This window comes from Perna viridis, chromosome 5 (genome assembly GCF_037379345.1).
Source record: "Perna viridis isolate PV_CMFRI_1.1 ecotype Kerala chromosome 5, ASM3737934v1, whole genome shotgun sequence".
NCBI classification, from domain to species: domain Eukaryota; kingdom Metazoa; phylum Mollusca; class Bivalvia; order Mytilida; family Mytilidae; genus Perna; species Perna viridis.
Window position 1 is genome coordinate 47,936,138 of NC_142449.1, and position 20,107 is coordinate 47,956,244.

Here is a 20,107-nt window from a genome sequence, read left to right on the forward strand (position 1 = left end):
TTACACTTCGTATATGTTTATGATAGAAACTTTTCTCTAATAGCCGACCGAAAACAAGTTGAAAAGAGCCTATTTACAGTCAGTACGGTATATAAAATTAAACAACATATTCTCCCAGGTCAAAGGTCAAAATGTCAGCAATGAGAGTGTTGGTCGGTTGTAAGAGAGTGATAGATTATGCTGTTAAAGTAAGTCATTTGCTATCAGGGGCTGTTAATATATTGCAAAACAAATACTGCAAACATGTTCCGTTCACTGAATCGAAATTCGTGCCAAAATGTCACGTTTTTATGAGACTTTATGCCCTTTGACATTCACCTTATCTTACTGTTTCTTACATTGTAACTTGTTTACTACAAATTCATTATAAAAATGGCAAAGACTTCGGTCTCTTATACAATTGCAGCCAACTTTCGATTCTACCTTTTGATGCTTTAATTTTTTTGTTGATATTTGCAATTAACTCTATACGGAAAGTTCATTTTCTAAGGTCATTTACCAACATTAATTATTGTGCAATCTTTCAATTTGAGCAGTCAAAATGCATTGACTGTACATTTATATTTGCATCTCAATGGACATGAACATGTTTCAATGTTGCCTGATTAAAACAACAAATTGACCGTGCTTAAAGCATTTTTCTAAGTTAATTATGTGGCAGTATAAAGATAACAAGAGTGTGTGTCATTAGTTTGCAAGCTGGAAACATATCCAATACATTGCACTCAACACGTATGGTGTAAATTATCAATTCTTACATACATGTATTTTTCAGATTCGTGTGAAGCCAGATAAGACTGGAGTTGTTACAGATGGAGTCAAACACAGTATGAATCCTTTTGATGAAATTGCCATTGAGGAAGCAGTGAGGTTAAAAGAGAAGAAAATTGCATCAGAAGTGATAGCAGTATCATGTGGCCCACAACAATGTCAGGTACACATCATTGCAATTTTTTCCTTATTTCAAAAATCTACGTGCTTTTTGGCAACAGTTCTGCATACTTTTTAGTCTCAACTAAAGGAAATACTGCTGAGTTAAAAAGTATGTAAAATTTTGCCAGTATGATTTTGGCATATACTAATTGGTGCACTAAGGGATTAAGCTCAGTGTTAATATTTTGTTGAATTAGTTATGGCATTTTTAGTCAGATTGTTTATATTTGACAAAATTAGCACTCGACAAAAATTATTGGCTTTACTGTATTATACACATGAAGTTGCTGCAGAGGTTGATATGAAAAGTGTCTGATTATGATTTTTCATGTATTTTTTGTATTTCAGGAAACCCTTAGAACTGCCTTAGCTATGGGAGCTGACAAAGCAATTCATGTCAATATTGATGCCAAAGTGTATGAAGGACTCCAGCCATTACATGTCTCAAAAATGTTAGCCAAACTTGCTCAAGATGAAAAGGCTGACTTAGTTATACTAGGCAAACAGGTATTGCTTTGGGTTATTTCTTTTATCAGTATACATTTTAATTGCCTTATCTGCAATTTATAGTAATTATCATGTACAACAATATGTAGGTAGACTAAACATTGTACAATGTCTCACATTTATTTTCTTGATCAATATGTAATAATAATGTCAAATAAAGTCAAATGTTTATTCAATGCACTGTGCAGTCATTTTTTTTTTCAAAGTTCTTAACAACTAGCCCAATAACAGAGGACTGTATATGATTCAACTAGCCTGAATTAATTTTTACTAGCCTCGGCCTAGTGGCTAAAGGTGAGCACTGTGCACCTGATATGGATTTAGGTTTTTCGGTCTTAGGAGCAGCACCAATTAAATTTTACAGCAATTCTATAATGTGTCTTTGTATATTTTTAAGGAGCTGCTGGTTTTTGTAAATGTGTTATAAACACACTTTAAGGGTATTCTTGTCTATTTTTCATTCGTATTTTTGTTTACCATTTTCTGGTATCTTGTGTTTCAGTAAATTAAAAATTAAAATTGATAGTAAAACTGACTCCACAAAAATTGGTACCTTGTACTATCCAGGGTCAAATGTAATCATCGATGATGAGGAGGTTTTAGGAAGTTCTGTTTTAATTATAACAATGTTGACATTTTTGTCTATGCAATCCATAACAAAAAATACTTCCTGTCAAAGGTTAAAGACAAATGGGAGAAGTGAGCACAATCAAGGAGAAGTTTTTGCTCATTTCTTCCTCTAGATTAGGCCCTGCTTACCCACTAGCAATGATACTTCAGATTAAATGTTTTTGTAGGCCATTGATGATGACTGTAACCAAACAGGACAGATGACAGCTGCCTTACTAGACTGGCCTCAGGTATGATTTTTCCAATGATGTTGTTTGCTTTAATTTACATCTGAGATTAGGGTTATTTTCTCTTCATATAAAGTTTCCCAGTTTGTCCAAAATATGGCTAAAAAATTATCCCAGTATCAATTTTTGTATCATATTTGATAATATTAAAGTATATTAAGACATTGTATTTAGTCTTAAAAAGTAAATTTTTTAATCTTTTTACAGAGTATAATTTGACTAGTCTAACAAGAAATATCCAAGCTAAAAATATTGTGACTTATCAATATATATGATTAATGAAGAGTAATTTTGTTTTTTCAATATTTTTATACAACCATGAACAAAAATTTTTGATCGTATAATGGTATCATTCTGTCGCTGTCTGCATGTTTTTTTTTATTAGATTTCTTATGAAAATCTATGCTTACATTTTTCAATCAGATTTCAGACATCTCTTATGGTTTTTGAGTTACAAGGGTCAAAGTGCCCACACCCTAAAAAAAATCAACTTTTTTTATTTTTAGTCCGATTTTGAAAATTTTTCATTAAATTTCTAATTTTGTGCAATATTGTGTTCAAACCAATTGTTGTGTCCATAATGAACTGTTAACCCCCTTGCTTAAGTGTGCCAAAAACTAATATTGTGTACGCACTTGCCCCTACTGTTTAGGGTTCAACACTATGGTTGTATCATCCTGCTGTCCTCATAGCTTTTTATTTGATGATTTTGATATTATAATCTAAACTTGGTATACACTTGATTTTTTAGGCAACCTTTGCATCTAAAGTTGAGAAGAACAATGATGATTTAACGGTTGTGAGAGAGATTGATGGTGGTTTGGAGACGATCAAAGTGAAGACACCAGCAGTGTTAACTGCAGATTTAAGATTGAATGAACCCAGATATGCTACATTACCTAATATCATGGTAGGTTGATATGTTTAGTCAGTTACTGGCATCTTAATTGTTAGTGATTGTTTTTTTATTGTTCTTACTACTACTATATAGTATTGCTAATTTCCATAGACAACAATATGTCAATTGGACTGTGACATCACCAGTAGACAACATCTATTTTGAATGCCTGGACAGAACATTACATCCCCTCCTATTAGGCTCACTGTGATATTTTTTGTCTTGCCTTTAAAACTGCTGTTATTCTCTATATAATATAATGGTGTTCCACTTAATGCTATAGATGCAATAGGCTTGCAATCTCATTAATAGAACTTCATGTTATTATTCTCTCTACTTGCCAATATTGCTGCCATAAATTAAACTCACTTTTATTTTGAAAATATTGGCAGTAATTAATGCAAACAAAATTTTAATAAAAAACAAATTATTACAGTGAAATCTGTCAAAAATCCTTGGGACTTAAAAGTTGTTGTGGTTTAGACAAGTGTTAACTTACCAAGGTTCAAAACACATTCTTTATAAAGTATTTGCCTTAGACAGTTTTTTGGATTCTTTAGGTTTCACAGTATATGCATTTTGTGTTATTTATCTGTGGTAACATTTCAAAACTAATCTTGCAAATTATATATTATAGAAAGCCAAAAAGAAACCATTAGCTACAAAAACGCCAGCAGATTTAGGAGTAGATATTAGTCCACGACAAGAAATCCTCAGTGTTGAAGATCCACCTGTTAGAGAGGCAGGGCAGAAAGTAGAAAGTGTTGAGGAGTTAGTTTCTAAATTAAAAGACGCTGGACTTGTATGATTTAGCTTAATATATGATTAGTTTCAGGTACGTTAAAATTAAAGATGCTTTTTAATACTAATTCATTCATTTACATTCATCCATAGAAATATTGTTTCCAGTGTTTAACACTAACCATGAGCAGTGTGGCCAAATCCTCTAACCACTACACTGGAAAAATTGTTTCTTGTGATTTTCACATGAATTTCACATGATTTTCATCTGAATTGAGCAAATAAACTGCATGATAAATTTCATGTTAAATTCAGGTGAATCAAGTCTTCACATGAAATTCACATGTATTATAACATGAAAGTCATGTTAAGTGAATTTTATGAGAAAATCATGTTAATTTCATGTGAAGTTCACATGAATTTCACGTGAAGCTTGATTAACATGAACTTCACATGAAAAATATTAGCCTGTGTAGCAGTGTGGCCAAATCAAGTACTATTTGATTTACTATGATAGAAGTTCATAGAAGTTTCGTTCTACTGTGAAAAATACATTTTTAAGTTATAGTTTGGGCATGTGGCTGAAAAGTTTTTGGCAACAGTGAAATTTTCATACAGAGAAATAATCAGTAGAACAAATAAAAATTCACATTTAAAACTGTCTAGATCAAGTTCTGAATAATCAGGAAATTTAACACTGAATATATGAGTAATCTAGATTGTTAGAATGAAGTTAGGGGACAACCATTTGAGTCTGAGGTGTGGCCTGGCAGTTTCAGTCAGGGCAGAACTTTTTTTTAAATGTGTGAATCAGAAAATTCATTTTCAAATGCTATTTGTCTAGATTATTTACTTTCATTGTACCGGGGGTACTGAATTGTAGAATATGAAGGCCAGAAAGTTTTTGTTTATATATATATATATATAGTGGAGGCCAGAATAATTATTTCCAATTTTTCCAGGCCTAGCTTTTACAAAAACTGACAGCCTTTCCCCTTCTTGGAATAAAATGGTCATTCACTTAGACTTCAAGTATTTTTTTGGTTTGAACCTGTAATAAAACAAACACAGTCCTTGAGACCATTGAGTATTGTCATATCTCTGTTACATTTATAACGTTAAACTATGCTATAATATCTGAATAATGACACTTTTTCACTTGTCTTTCTGGAAAATCTGTGTGAATTTTTATGTCTAAAAACAATATCAACTTGTTCATTTCTATTTTGTAGAATGGACCAACAAACAGGAGAATTCCATCCTTGGTGGTGCTGACAATTTGATATGAACAGTTTTGAATGGAATTACATCTTGCTTGAGAACAAGTTTTGTTATTTATTGAATAATCAAGAGTTATTAAAATATTAAAATTGTGAAAATAAATTTATTATACCTTATTCATTTTTAAGTTGCTGGTACTTGTAATTTCAGTTCTTTATATTCACATATGATTTGCATAATAATATATATTTACACCCCATGTAATGCTGCAGATCTGTGCTTTGTTTACCACCGTACCATCATAGTTCTAGCTTCATACAAGATAAAAATATACCTCTTAAATCTCATACATGTGTGTTCTTCATGTGTTTCTTGCTTGTATGAGAATGGGAAGTTAACATGAAATGATTGGTTAGCATTGAACATTACCCAGTTTCCAATTCAGGTACAGGGGCTCGTTACAAGACTATATAGGTAAAATGCATTAGCAGGGCCCCAATATCTATTAATATTCACTGCCAGTTATTTAATCTGGTTCCCTGGTCAATATCATAAGTGTCCCAAAGATCGCTACAATGTACCTCTTTTAAAAACTATCATACACATGTCTGTGTTTTTTTATTTTTTTGCTTGTATGAGAAAAGAAGTTTACATTAAAGGATGAAAAGATCGGTTAGCATTGAATGTAATATTACCCAGTTTCTGATTCAAATACAGGGGCTCGTTACAATTGACTATATATAGTTATATAGGTCAATTATATTAAGAGGAACCCAATATCTATATTTAGCCATTGCTAGTTGTTTAATCTGGTCGGGGTAATTGAAAACATTCGGGTCGTCATGGTTATGAAAGAGTAAGCAATCATATCACGGAAACCAAGATTTTTGCGGAAGTCACACGACTTCAGAGCATATCGCATTCATGCCATTTCAAATGTTGAAAATAAGCCAAAAGTTAGTGACAGAGAATATTTGACAATTAGGGACTTTGAAGACTTCAGTATTTGATTTATTTGTTTGACTTCAGAGCCATGTACTATCAATGCATGTCGCTTTTTGGTACTTTGGGCCATGATGTTCTAGTAAAAGTGGGTTTGTCCCCTATAAATGAGGTTGTGGTTCCACTTACCAAATGTTCATTATGACTGTTCACAGCAGGGTCTGTTTAATTGATATACTTTGTGGAAGTTCGTATTTCTAGTGCTTTAGTTTTCTGTCTGATGTCTTGTTTCTTCTATTTTCAGTTTTATGTATAATCTATTTTATTTGGTTCACTACATTGTGTAGATCATCTTTGTTTCCTGTGTTTAGGTTCTGGCTCTGTTACAAGTATTGGATTTTGACGTATTTATCACATTACAGTATATGTTGCCAATTGTGGTTAAATGTGTGAAATACCTACTTACGGCATTAGATAAGAATCAATCAACAACCAGCCATAAAAAAATTATTTCAACAACAGTATTCACTCTGACTTCCAACTGTGCAGGATTGAAACAACTGAGTGACAGCTACCGTACTTCATTTTTAGTCCAAATTGGATTTTAATGAAAACAAAAATCAATATTTAGAGGACTCATTTAGTTAACTACTGCTCAAGTAACATTCTATGCTATAAATTGAATGTCTAAATCTTGCAATTACAATCCTATCCGAGATTTTACATTTGTTTTTCAATTTACAGTATTTTTCATTGCACTGATGAATCCATTGGTATAGGAATCACCCCTCCCCCTTCTTTTATGTTTGAAATTTTTTTTTTTGCCTTGCATTAATTGGGCAAAAAATTACCAATTATAGACCCTCCCCTTTTTCAGACTAATCAGTGTCTGTTTAAGTTAGAAAAAAATATTGTAGATACCCCCTTACATATGAAACAATTAAAACCATCATTTGTTTAGGAAAACATATCCATTTTATTCTGGTAATTATTCTATTCTTTGTATTAGTTGGTGCTTTTTTGCTAAAAGTAAAAAAAAAATGACATATCACAGATGTAGACTGTCGATCCACTTGTTATATACCTGTATGGCCTGGGTTTCATGCAAAAATCTCATGATGAGAACTTCCTAAAATCCTTAGAGATTCCTCAAACCTCTAATTTCAGGTGATCTGATTGGTTGAAATTTGAGTAGAGGAAAATCTCAATGTGAGATTGTTTTTATGAAACCAGGTCCTGGAGTAAATTTAAACACTGTGCTTCAACACATGAATACAAATGTCAAAGTATACTGATCCAAGGGGAATACACATTAGTTATAGCTAGGTCTATGGCATAGGTAATTGGAACACGATCAAGTTTCTTGGCTCTCCCCCTTTTTTTAAATCTGATTTTTAAAAATTTCTACTAATTTCGGTTATATATTTATGTATAGTAAATGTATGTCATTGCAAAAGAAATTAAAACCATAATAACCGAAATCAGTAGAAACCAAAAAATTCCGATTTTATTTTTTTTAAGGGGGAGGGCCGAGAAACTCGTCCTGTCATCAAGTACCTAGATGATATAATATTGTTTGAAAAATGAGCTACAAGTATGCAATGTATTCTCCTTCAGTTGTCATTTGAAAAAAAAATGTAGGTATTAATTTTTTACACTTCAGTCGGCTTTCGAACTCCCTCCCCCGGAACTTTATATTACACTCCCTGGCCCCCCTTTCAAGTTATATAAAAATACTGGGTATAACAGACAGAAATTGTATTCAGGGGATTCTTATATATTTCAGTTATGTTACATTATTTCCATCTTATATCTATTTCGACTAGTATTTTCAAATTGGGAGACAATACACAAAATTCAACACCCAATTTTGTACCCCTAAACTCAAACCGAGAAAGTGTCAATCGATCAACAAAGGGTCACGGCCAGCGATCAATAACCATAATTTATTCCTCTTTAGGACGTTCTTGCCCAAAATATTTTAATCCATGATAATGTTGCTCTGAAGGCAATACACATAATGTTTGGAGCGCCTGTATGTTTATACGCTCCCACAAATTTCTCTCTCGATAACTAATTTTCTAATCGCCTGTCATTGTCAATCACAACGTGTCATTCAAGGAGAGCGTTTGATAAGAGGGTACCCAATGGGTTGTACCAATCAACATAAATCAAACTTTGATTAGAGCTACTCGTCGTTGACAATGTCTATGCTAATCGGAAAACAATGTAATTAATTGAACAATCACCAGTTACTAAATAAACATTGTAATTTCAATTTAATTTCATTGTATTAATTGTAAAAACTGAAGCTCACGTTGTTGTCACGTGATCAAGTGGGCAGTGTCGGCAAATTGATGCCCGCCATTTTGACGAAGAGTGACAACGTCTAGAAGTGAGGGTAAACTGTCAATTACACGTAAGATTGGCATGCTTCGATCTGATTTATGTATCTTTACCGGCATCTTTTCCAATTTATTTTCATATCTTTGACGATTGTCATTTTCTTTTGACTGTATTTTCATGACCTACATTGTAAACATTGTTCCGCTAACATTTTATCAGTTGTATGAAATTGTCTGTTTAGCAGCAACATTGTTGAACTTTAATTGTCATTAAATAACATTGTAAATTTTGGAATTTAAAAAAAATATATACTTAGTTTAAAACATTGTCGTGAAATTAATATTTTGACATTTTTTGTGCCTTAATGTTCTGCATTTTGAAATTATTTCAAAGGGTCATTTAAGCGAGAGAAAAATTCGATCACCTTTTCAAAAGATCAAAGGAAATCAGAACAGCTGATGACGGGAGTATGTCATACCTATGTTCATTATAGACTAAACAAATGTGGTAAATGAACGCTGCAATGCACATTTCTTGTGTGTTTTGATTACAATAACCTTTGAGACTTTAACTTGAAAAAAATACTTTTCAATAGAAAATAAATGGAGATTCTGTTTGATTTTTAATTATTGATTTATCTGTCATATACAGTCATACTATTTTACATTTGAAACATTTTTTTACTTGAATTAAACATGAATTAGAAAGGTGAAGACATAAATGTTAGTTTGTGGTCAACAGCTAGGGATTTCAGGTTAGATTAGATAAAAAAATAACAAATACCTGCATATCTGTGAAGTTAATTTATTGTAGTACAAACATGATTTTTGTGTGTGTATAAACAATTACATCTTTTTGCAGTTGACTCCTTCAAGTAAGTTTTAAAAAAAATATATATTGAATTATTTTAACAATCAGGGTCCAATACAGGAATTGAATTACAGGAGAGTGTGCTGACTGACCAATGATGCATCATCATGCTTCAGTGATTTTCTTTCAATTTTTTTCTTCGAAAAGTATAATGTGTATGATTGCCCTTCGATACCTACTTTTAGGTCAAATTTGAGAGGCATAAATGGTCAACTATTTCCTTCTTTTTCCATAGAAGGAACTGAACATTCTTCTGTACTAATATTAGCTTCAACTTATGTTATTAGGTTTTAAATGATGTCTGTTCTCCAGCCAGACATTTCCCAGTACACTGGTGTGAATTTGCTGGCTACCATAGTGACAACCTCAGGAATACAAGAATCTGATGGGTAAGTATTACATATATGTTTCATGTGAAAGAAGGTCATATTCAACTAACTGAGAGTTTTCATATGTACATATACAGGTTCTTCTTGTGTACATGTTATAAAATGTCTCACAGTTTGTAGATGGACGTTCTTACCATTGTTTAGCTCCTGTCATTTTTAACTGGATGAGTTTCAAACAAGATCATATAAATAGATCTGATTCTGATTTGACTGCCTGTGATTGTCTCTTAGGTAAGGGGAGGGTTTTTGGTTTGAACCCTAGCTAGGTCATACCAAAGACAAAAAAAAAAGATTTCTGCATCTTCTGTAACTACATAGTATGGATGAGAAAGAGAAATGACTGGATTGTTGGAGGTAGAATAAAGAGTGACTGGATTGTTGGAGGTAGAATAAAGAGTGTGGTAACACTATTACTTCTGTTAGTAATAACATTAAAAATTTGACTCACTTGGTTGATCTGTTTGATCAAATGTTCTTATCCTAAAATGCATGAAATACCTCCTAATGTATGAAAGAATGTTTTAACAGCATTGTATAATCATAAATTAGATTTCAATTTCTTTTCATTTACATGTGTATACAGTAATTGTTTACTTCCCATGAAATTGATTGAAATTCATGGACAATTGTACAAATACTATGTGACAAGCAGATAATGAAAAGAAATACTGTGTACAGTACAGAATTTTACATGTAGCATATAAACCATTTTTTGAGAATAATTCGGTATCTGAAATCAAAATATGACTGTATTTTTGTTGGAGAGTGATCTTAATACATGTATTAACTAACCTCATTTAATAAGGTGACATAGACATTTATGTGTTAGTGTTAGTAGAAAATTTGCATTAGGCAAACTGTTATAGAAATAAAGACATAGACAAATACTGTGGCTAATGTCTTAGGTATTTGAATAGGCCGTGCTCAATATTTAATTAGCCACATTCTAGCTCATCTGGTTACATGGCTACCTTCTAATGCTAATGCAAAATTTAATAAGGTGACATAGAACTGTTTTATTACTGGTATGTGTGACTGTTGTTGTAGAGCCAGTCCTGAGGCAAGTAAAGGTGGTGACACTGAAGATGAAAAGAAGGCAATTTACAGGTACAAAATGTCACTGATGTAAAAATGATCTCCTTCCATACCAGATATGGGTGTTCTATATAGGAGAGCTAAGGGATAGGGGCATTGACTGGTTCAGCATGGAGAAGAAGTACAAATGTGGTTAATAATTTTCAGATATACAAATGTCAGTATTGTTGTCTCGTTTATTTTCCTGTGTGATCATACATGTAAAAACCATAAAAGGAAGATAACTGTTTCAACATTAAATGGAAAGAAAAACTAAGCTGAAATTTTTAGAGGGAGAAAAAGTGAAGAATTTAAACTGTCAATAATTGAGAATGGATATGATGCCAAGTATTTTCTGAATTTCTATTTATGCCAACCAATTTGTATTTGCTGAAGAGATATAACTATGATAGAGTGGACGAAAAATTAGTCAGAATAAATAGTGGCAACAGAGATAAACAAAGCAGTAATAATTGATACCCCCTTAAACCCTAGAAATGCTTTAATTGTTCATGGTAACTATTTTATTCAATTACTAGCTGTCTTGATCCTTGCCTTTGTGGTCACAAATGCATGTAGATGTTCAGATAAACAAAATATAGATGTATTATAGTGTTAGAAACTTTTAAACCAACAGTAACACACCAAAGGACTAAACAGAAACCAGGTAATTGAATTATTTGTTTCTCTGTTTCAGTCATCCATTATTTCCGCTTCTAGTATTACTGTTTGAAAAGTGTGAGCAAGCCTCCCAATCAGCTGATTGTCCTAGTTCTGATAGCTTTGATGTGGATATACAGTCCTTTGTACAGAGACAGGAGAAAGACAACAAACCTTTCTTCAGTGAAGATCCTGAACTTGACAATTTAGTAAGTTAGTCCTCTTTTTAACTCACCTGACTCGAAGAGTAATGGAAGTTTGTTATCACCTTGTGCCCATCAAAAAATTAACTTTTGTGGTTCAATCAGCCAATGCAAGGATATTTGGTTTCAAGATAAGTAAATTAGGCTCCTTGGAGCCTCCAGTTTTAGAAGTGGGGGCTTAAGGGGGGAAAGTAATGCTCAAAACATTAAAGAAAACATTTAATTGTAAATTTCTAGTATGATATACAACAGATAAGGAAGTTAAGTGTTGCTTAATGAAAATAAAAATTTAGTACTTGTCAAGGTTATCTTGACATGCATCAGAAACTTTGAAAAGTTTAAAAAACACTAATGCAAAATATTATGTAGATTTATGTTATTTAAAAGGATTAATTACTAGGGAATATGTTTATTGCTTTCACTAATGAGAATGCTTTCCCTGTATATTTTTTAGATGGTTAAAGCCATACAGGTTTTACGAATACACCTTCTGGAACTTGAGAAAGTCAATGATTTATGCAAAGACTTTTGCAATCGCTACATTAACTGTTTAAGAGGAAAACTTCAGAGTGAGCAATTGTTAAAAGTAGAATCTGATTTTGAAGACTCAGATGTAGGTTCACCCCCACCATCCTCAACAAAAAATGTACCCATAGCTCCTATGACATCGTCTGCCAGCAATATGATGATGGGACAGACCGTAACACCTGCCTCTTCTGGTATGCCACAGCTTGGACCAGGACAGATTATGTCAGGTGGCACCATTTATCAGATGGTACACACACCACAAGGACTAGTGGCTCAGCCTATTCAGGTTTGTTGGACTTTCTAGCAAAATTTTTAAGCTATTTAAAGTCCATTTGTAGTGAATTAATCCTTAATATTGACACCTTATGTACAATGGTTCACTGCAAGAACAGAGTTTTGACCATCATTGAAACATTTTGATAGTTGTAACAGTGAATGTGTTATGATAACAGATCAGTGTATACGATATTGTTATAATGATAATGCAAAAGTATCCAAGTGCTATTTAATTCAGCTAAAAAATAGGAAAGATTAATGTTTGAATGAAGGAGCAGAAGCATGTTATTTCATTTGATTGGATTGGATTGGTAGTTAAACACACATAACATGTCGAAAATAAATATGAGTGGGCCAGTTTCCCTAAAAAATTGGTCTATCTTTCCAGTTTCAAGCTACACCAATGTCTAACCCAGCTGTCCAGATTCATGGCAGTACACCAATATCTCAGATAGGTGTTAACACAGCACCACCTCCCTCTAATACAGGTAAGGCAAAACAACAAAATGTTAGTGTTTCACACATACATTAAGTCAGTGATCTTTTATGAGTATGAATGCTTCAATATTATTATGTGATACCCTTTGAAATGTTGCATGTCTGTCAGTCCATTTTCCAGATGATTACTTTAGAAGATATTGACAAATCTTTTTCAAACTTTGTATGGTTATTGAGTATCATAAAATACAGATCAAGTTCGATTTCTAGTTTGATCCAAGTATTTACACAAAAGTTACCATCATTATATATTGTTTTAACCTCCAATTTTTTATGGAGTAGAAAATATTGATTTTTGAATATTAAAGAATTATGAAAGTTGTTAGGTTTTTTGGGGGGGGTATTAGGAGTCTAGATAACACAATGGCAGGGTTTCATTAGATGCCCAATTTTTTGTTGGTTACTACACATTAATAGTCCATCAGCAGTGTAATTTCTAAGTTGTACAATCGATGTGTGTGTGTGTGGTTCTTTTTAAAATGTATGTTATTATGTACTGGTATCTTTGAAGGATCATTAACAGCTTTAAGTGGCAACCTTAGTTCAGATGAAGAAGATAACAGTGATAAAAGGAAAAGTAAAAGAGGTGTTTTACCCAAGTCAGCGACACAAGTTATGAAGTCATGGTTATTTCAACACATTGTTGTGAGTTATGTATGACAGAGAAATATAATATGAAAAATGAATAACACCATGTAACTTCAATAGAAAAACAGTACAGCAAACAAAAAAAGTGATGATTTAAGGTTTACATCATTTTAAATATTACTCAGAATGGCATATTTTCTTCATATTTGGTGCTGAGTTTTCAGCCTCAATGATAAGCCTAATTTTATATGGGTACCCTCTTGTTAGAAACAAAACAAGATACAGTCAAACATGTCTCCATAGGGAGAACAATATCCTGGTCACATAAAAGAGGTCCCCCTAGGCAGAGCAATATCCTGGTCACATAACACAGGTGGTCCTCATATACAGGCTAATTTTACATAGAAATCACTATATGGTGAATATGTTATAGAGAAACAACCCCACCAGGATGCAAAATGGCACCTTTAGGCCACCTGTGGGTCTTCAATTAACAACAAAGAAACCCTCACACCACTGGGCAGGCTGCAGCTGGCCCCAAAACAACATTATATACAGGTACAGCGAAGTAATTGCCTCTATATACTGTGAAATTGGAAACAAAACAAGACATACAGAGGCCAGAAATTCCTGACTTGGAACAGGTGCAAAAAAAGTTAAGGGGGGGGGGGAGTAAAGTACTTTGGCAGGATCACAATCGTCCCCCTTTTAAAACTTGTGGAAAAAATATTGCACAATTAAACATACTTAAATATCAGTTCAAAAAGGTCTGAGTCCCTTGTTAAAATATAATCATAATCTTTTGAGACAATATCTTGTGTTATATTGTACATATGATCCCTAGACTGGTCTGGACTAAATAATTACTTAATTCCTTTTCAGCATCCGTATCCTACTGAGGATGAGAAGAGACAGATAGCCATGCAGACCAACCTTACCTTATTACAAGTCAATAATTGGTACAATATTACTGAGTCATTTATCACAATCAGATAGAAAAAAACAAGTCTAAACCATAAATTAATCCTGATTTAAAACAAACAATGGACAAGAAATTCATGTCTGTATACACAGGTTGTTGTGAAACAAAGAATATGAACAGTGATCGTCATTTCTAGGAACTATCTAATTTTTTAGTTCATATTGGTTCCGGTAAAATATGTAGTGATAAGTTTTTGTAAGGATCAGGCAAAATGGGAGAAATCTGAAACCCACCAATCTGGCAATAATCTTTCATTCAAGGAAGTCTTCTCAATATGAAATGACCACTTCACTGGATAAGTTTGGAAATTTAAAAGACTATGTTAAAGAGTAATCAAGGGAACCAAGGCTACAGTGGCAATCAAAAGAATGTAATCCAGGGACAAAGACCAGACATGGAAAACAGACACATACAACAAAGAACATAAAGTAACTAAAATCATACATACAAAGTAACAAAAGTAAATGAGCAACTCGGACTTCACTAAAAACTGGGAGCATGGACCAGGTGCACCGGTAGGGTAAGCGTCCTCTGCTTTTCTAGAAACACCCGCCAAGTTGCTCATGTCAAGTCCGGGGTAGACAAACGGGGAAAGGTAAACTATGACCCGTTGAATAAATCAGTTTTCATGATGCTGATGGATACATCATAATGATCCATGAGTTCATGATGACCACCATAAAACTTCTGTAGTGATGTCTTCAATCTTGTAGCAACATAACCCTGTTCCAGAAGCCTATTTGTTAGAGTTCTAGATGGAGGTTTTTGACAGTTATCTGCCCTTGAAATTTTCATTTTGCAGGGCATTTCAATAAACTTTTACTCAATTTACTATATTGGTATTAAAAATATTGTCAGTTTCCAATGATTCTTATGGTATGAAATAGATAAATTACACTATCAAAGTGGTGGGTTCTTTCATAACATGTTTCACCCACTGTCCAATTTTTGCAGACTGACACTTAATCCAAAAAAAAACCATGTATTTCATATAAAATGTTTCTAGATTGGTAGATGGAAATCTGCATCTATAACAAATGTATACGTATTATGTTTACAAAAACAGGTAGAATTGGAATAAGTTATTCTTTCATTATACATGACTTTTGTTTCAGGTTTATCAATGCTAGAAGGAGAATATTGCAACCAATGTTAGAAGCCAGTAACCCTGACCAAGTCAAACAAAAGAAATCTAAACCACAAAACAGACCATTACAACGATTCTGGCCTGAAAGTTTGGCCAATTACCAACCACAGTTTTCTCCAGCATTAATGTCCATGGCACCAATTAGCTCTGGAGGTATAAATTATTTATTACCATGTATAATAAATCAAAGTACACACATGTGTATATTTGTTTTCCTTTGTCAAGTATTATGTTAACTGTTTTTGTTTACATTTTGAAATTTTATTTATGATATTTTTTTTTTTCAGTTGTAGAAAATGTTCTCTTTCTTCCTACTCAATTATATCCTGATGTAGTTGGAAGAAAACCCAGAGGAAAATGTTATTCAATTATTCATTGGAAAATGATAGTGGATAGTTAATTATATTTAATACTTGCTGAAATAACCTTCTTCAAAGTATTTTATAGTTTCATTACATTTAGATAATTAAAAGAAATTTCATTAATGGATAAAGCATTTCTTTCCTTAGTGTGTGTCCTATTTCAGTTTTAATGAGTTAATACTCGTACATGATAATTCTTTTTTGCCTTCTGCAGAAGAAAAGTCGGCAGATCCAAAAGATGTCAACAGCAACAGTGAAAAAGCAGATTCTGTGTCAGAAAGTAAATCAACTTCGATTACAACTGATGCTACAGACAGTAATACTCTAAGTAAAGATGATGACTCATAGCAGAGCTGGGGCATTGACCCTGTCACTGTGATAAAATTTTATGTGTTTAGAATTTATATTTTTTGCAAACATACTGGGTGACCTGGGCTGATTGCTAACCCATCTAACTAAGGCATGAAGCTCATTGTTAACTAATGCCTACTCTCCATATCTCACTTTCATTTATTTTATATAGGAATGTCAAATGTGAAGAAAGATATAAAGAATATATTTGTTTACTGGTTGCTATGTAGTGATGATTAAAATTGCTGGAACTGAGTTAGTTCATCATGTCCCAAACAGTATGAATTAGAATTGACACTGACTTAGATATTTGGCAGTACTGTTAATTCACTAATTAAAACTTTTGTTAAGATGGGAAAACTATCGAATTTCAATTGAAAGTATTGTTCTTTTTGTATGATTTAAATGCTTTGGGAGTTTTGTGCATTTTATTGTATTACCTTGAAACAAAAGCTTACCTACTCTATTGTTTCTTATGTGTGTCTGATTTATACAGTTAAATCTTGGAGACATTCCCAGCCTCAGATTGTACTGTTTTGGGCATTGAAACAGGTTATTTATTCACATTTGCTTGAACTCCATATGTACTATGTGGAAAGTCTGTAAAACTGTACTACATGTGCTTACAGTATTTGCCATTCAGGGGCGGATCCAGGATTTTAGAGGGGGGGAAGGCACAGTAAAAATTTCGCCAAGCGGAGCGAGGCAAAAAATTTGTTGAGGTAAAATTTTGAAATATTCTTCTACAGTGGATGAAATGTGGATATCTTTTTAGGTGAAATTAGCAGGAAATTAAAGTTTCAACCTAAAAGCACCAAAATCTACCCCTGGCAACCCATGTTTTGCAAATTTTAGGGCACAGACCGCCACCACCCACCTGAATCCACCCCTACCATTATTATTTTTTTCCTTAATTGTACAAACTAAACATGAATGTTTTTATTATCACTATTTTGTTTAAAATCCTTTTGATCTTGCTATATGATAATTTTCAATCTCACGGCAGTCGAGTGAGAATGAAAATTATTGCTAGTTTCTATGTCCTCGTGTGACATACAAGCAACGGCATAGGAATATTTGACGACCCAAATAACCATCTGTTTGTTTTACTGCGTGTGAAACAATGGCTAATTTGTGGCAATATTTTCTAGTCAAAATGGAAAATGATTAAATTCAGTAACTTACCCGATTAGAATGAATAAATCCCAAAATTATTTTACAAATTTTAAATGCGGTCATCATAGTTAACCGATTTTTTTTTTTTTCAAAAAATGTGTATCGCAGCTGCACAACATACGTGACGACACATAGCACGTCGCTGAAAAATAGTTATTAATTTCTTCTTAATCCTCTTCGTCTCTGGTGAGACATAAGGCTGCAAAAAATAGTCCTGAAAGGAAATTTTGCAGTGCTTATAAAACTTGCATATTTAGATCAAGAAAACAGAAGATAAAAGAAAACTAATACGTTACAATTCAGCAAAACAGCCTTAAACAGATTATTAGATATTTTTTCAGCAACATGTAACTGAGTTCATAGAGTATTATTTTTATTCAGTCAATATTTCTATGTTAAGAATATTATGAATGGAGGTTTTGCTGGCCATGAACTCAAGATTGAATTGTATTTGATGATGTATATTTTTTTTAAAATGTAATACTTCTGCTGAAACCCTTAGTTCTGCTCTCTGCTTTCAAGTTTTGCTTTTACATAATTATTAGGTAACCAAATATTTCTATTTTCTTCCATCAGTTTGAATTAGTAGCATATATATAAAACTTTTTATCAGTTACACATTGATATGCTGATCAAAATATTACATGTGAAAAGTACTGGTGACAAACTGAGTGTGGTATCGACAGTTACCAAAATCCCAATGTGGAGGATGAAATCCCAGATAGTCCTATTAATTACTCTGTTGATACATAAATTTGGCTGAAGTATGGTTGTTATTATTTGCAAATGAGTCTGAAATCTATGGGAGAAAAAAATGTAGGATACTGCAAACTGCATTAATGTATTAACAGAGAAATTGATAGGATATGTCCCTCTTCCAAATCAAGACTGTGGTAATTGCCATTACCACACTCCGTTTGTCACCAGTGAAAAGAAAGTCAAATTTATTTAATTACTGCAATCCATTTTTCCATACCTGAAAGAAAAGATTTTTAGGAATTTGTAGAGGTATGCATGTTTATTTTTACTCCCATTAGATTTTTACAATAGTGTACTGAGGTCTTCTTTTACATGTACACATATTTAAAAGAAATCCGGTTGAGCTTTATCTTTTATTGTTATTGAAATCTGTTGAGAAATATTTGTTATATTATGATGTAATAAAGCTGGAAAAACTTACTTTTACTTTTCCTGTTTAATTATTATGCTTACATGTAAGGCGTCAATACATATACAATACATGTATATTGCCGGGAAAATATCAAATTTATTTTAGGAGCTTCGGGAACAGTCAGATTCCAAGCTAATCTGGCAGTTTTGAAGCAAAGAGTACAAACAAAAATATTGATGTTGTCGGCAATGTTCATGTGTTGTTTGTATCTTTCAACTGCATTTTCCAAATAAAACATTAAAAATTTGTCCAAATAGAACATTGAAAATTTGTCCAAAATAGTTATTTTTTCAGCAATCCTTTGAGCAGGGTGGTGGGCGAGGGAACCCATAAATTTGTTTCCTGTTTTTGATGTTGCTTTTAACTGAAAAGATAACCAGGAGACAATATTATGCAATGGATGAAATTCGACACCTTATATATTTGTATAGCAGAAAGCTTAGTAGCAGAATAAATAATATAGAAGACCACAGTCCTCTTAAGAATACCAAGATAGTGTATAGCAGGTAAATTTCACGGGGTGCTAATTTTGGCATACTTTAGCAGACTGTCTAAAAGCGCCATAAATAAGTTCTGCAAATTATTTACCGTTTGGACACAAGTACTCAATGCACCAACTAGCATCCGCTAAAACAAGAAAGGGCAAATATTTACACCTTCACAAACGAAATTTGTTGGGGTCTGTCCATCCAAACCACTTTCTAAGCATCTTTGCAGCATTGTTGTGAAACTTTGTTGGATGTAATATAACCACATGGATATATGCATACTCTGCAGCATTGTTGTGAGACTTTGTTGGATGTAATATAACCACATGGATATATGCATACTTTCAAGAATTTATGTTAGGACTAAAATTGTAGAAATGACTTGGAACTTGCGCATTTTTCAGCAGAACTTGGTCTGATAAGTTGTCCGCATCTCCTCCTCTACGACTTGCAGGATTGTTATGAAACTTAAAGGAGTGTTAGACTTGACATATTTTCATTTAAAAAGTTTACCAAATTTGGGCAATGAGGGACCAGTAACAAATATTTTCATAATACGGTTAATACATTTAGCAAGCCACATCACCCTTATAGATGTCTGGTTTTGATTTTTTGGGTTGTGCTTATTTAAGAAAAAGACACCACTTCGATTCTGGTAATTTTTGACCTGTTAAATAATTAATTTCAATCAAACTTTCAACAGGTGTATCGAGCTTAAACAGTGTATCCATACTTGCCCTAATTGTTCAGGCTTCTATCTCAGCGGTCGTATTAACCTGCGCACTGCAAAGTATTTTATTAAATTTATCTGATTGATTTCGTTTGAAATTTGCAAGGTTAATCATATCGACATGTAGTTGATCATGAGAAATTTGAGGTCACGAGTTAGATGCATTATA

General features: G+C 32.9%; 2 protein-coding genes across 4 annotated transcripts; both read left to right on the plus strand.

Moving 5' to 3' along the window:
• The first annotated feature begins 43 nt into the window (after window positions 1-43).
• On the plus strand, window positions 44-5,319 carry LOC148618019 (electron transfer flavoprotein subunit beta-like). The gene is made up of 7 exons (XM_088585811.1): window positions 44-188; window positions 776-934; window positions 1,282-1,440; window positions 2,238-2,300; window positions 3,049-3,207; window positions 3,833-4,030; window positions 5,169-5,319. The coding sequence occupies exons 1-6, from the start codon at window positions 132-134 to the stop codon at window positions 4,001-4,003; spliced, it is 768 nt and encodes a 255-aa protein (XP_088441937.1). The 5' UTR covers window positions 44-131; the 3' UTR covers window positions 4,004-4,030; window positions 5,169-5,319.
• A 3,127-nt stretch (window positions 5,320-8,446) lies between these two features.
• On the plus strand, window positions 8,447-18,728 carry LOC148618020 (homeobox protein PKNOX2-like). 3 transcript variants are annotated; one of them, XM_088585816.1, is made up of 10 exons: window positions 8,447-8,500; window positions 9,603-9,704; window positions 10,752-10,811; window positions 11,476-11,647; window positions 12,096-12,455; window positions 12,834-12,933; window positions 13,455-13,588; window positions 14,414-14,490; window positions 15,629-15,813; window positions 16,237-16,516. In XM_088585816.1, exons 2-10 carry the CDS (start codon window positions 9,610-9,612, stop codon window positions 16,368-16,370), a joined length of 1,317 nt encoding a protein of 438 aa, XP_088441942.1. In that variant the 5' UTR covers window positions 8,447-8,500; window positions 9,603-9,609; the 3' UTR covers window positions 16,371-16,516. The 3 variants fall into 3 exon arrangements, with proteins under 3 accessions (XP_088441942.1, XP_088441945.1, XP_088441943.1); XM_088585819.1 differs by having other exon boundaries at window positions 8,456-8,518; window positions 16,237-18,728; XM_088585817.1 differs by having other exon boundaries at window positions 8,459-8,494.
• The last annotated feature ends 1,379 nt before the right edge of the window (window positions 18,729-20,107 follow it).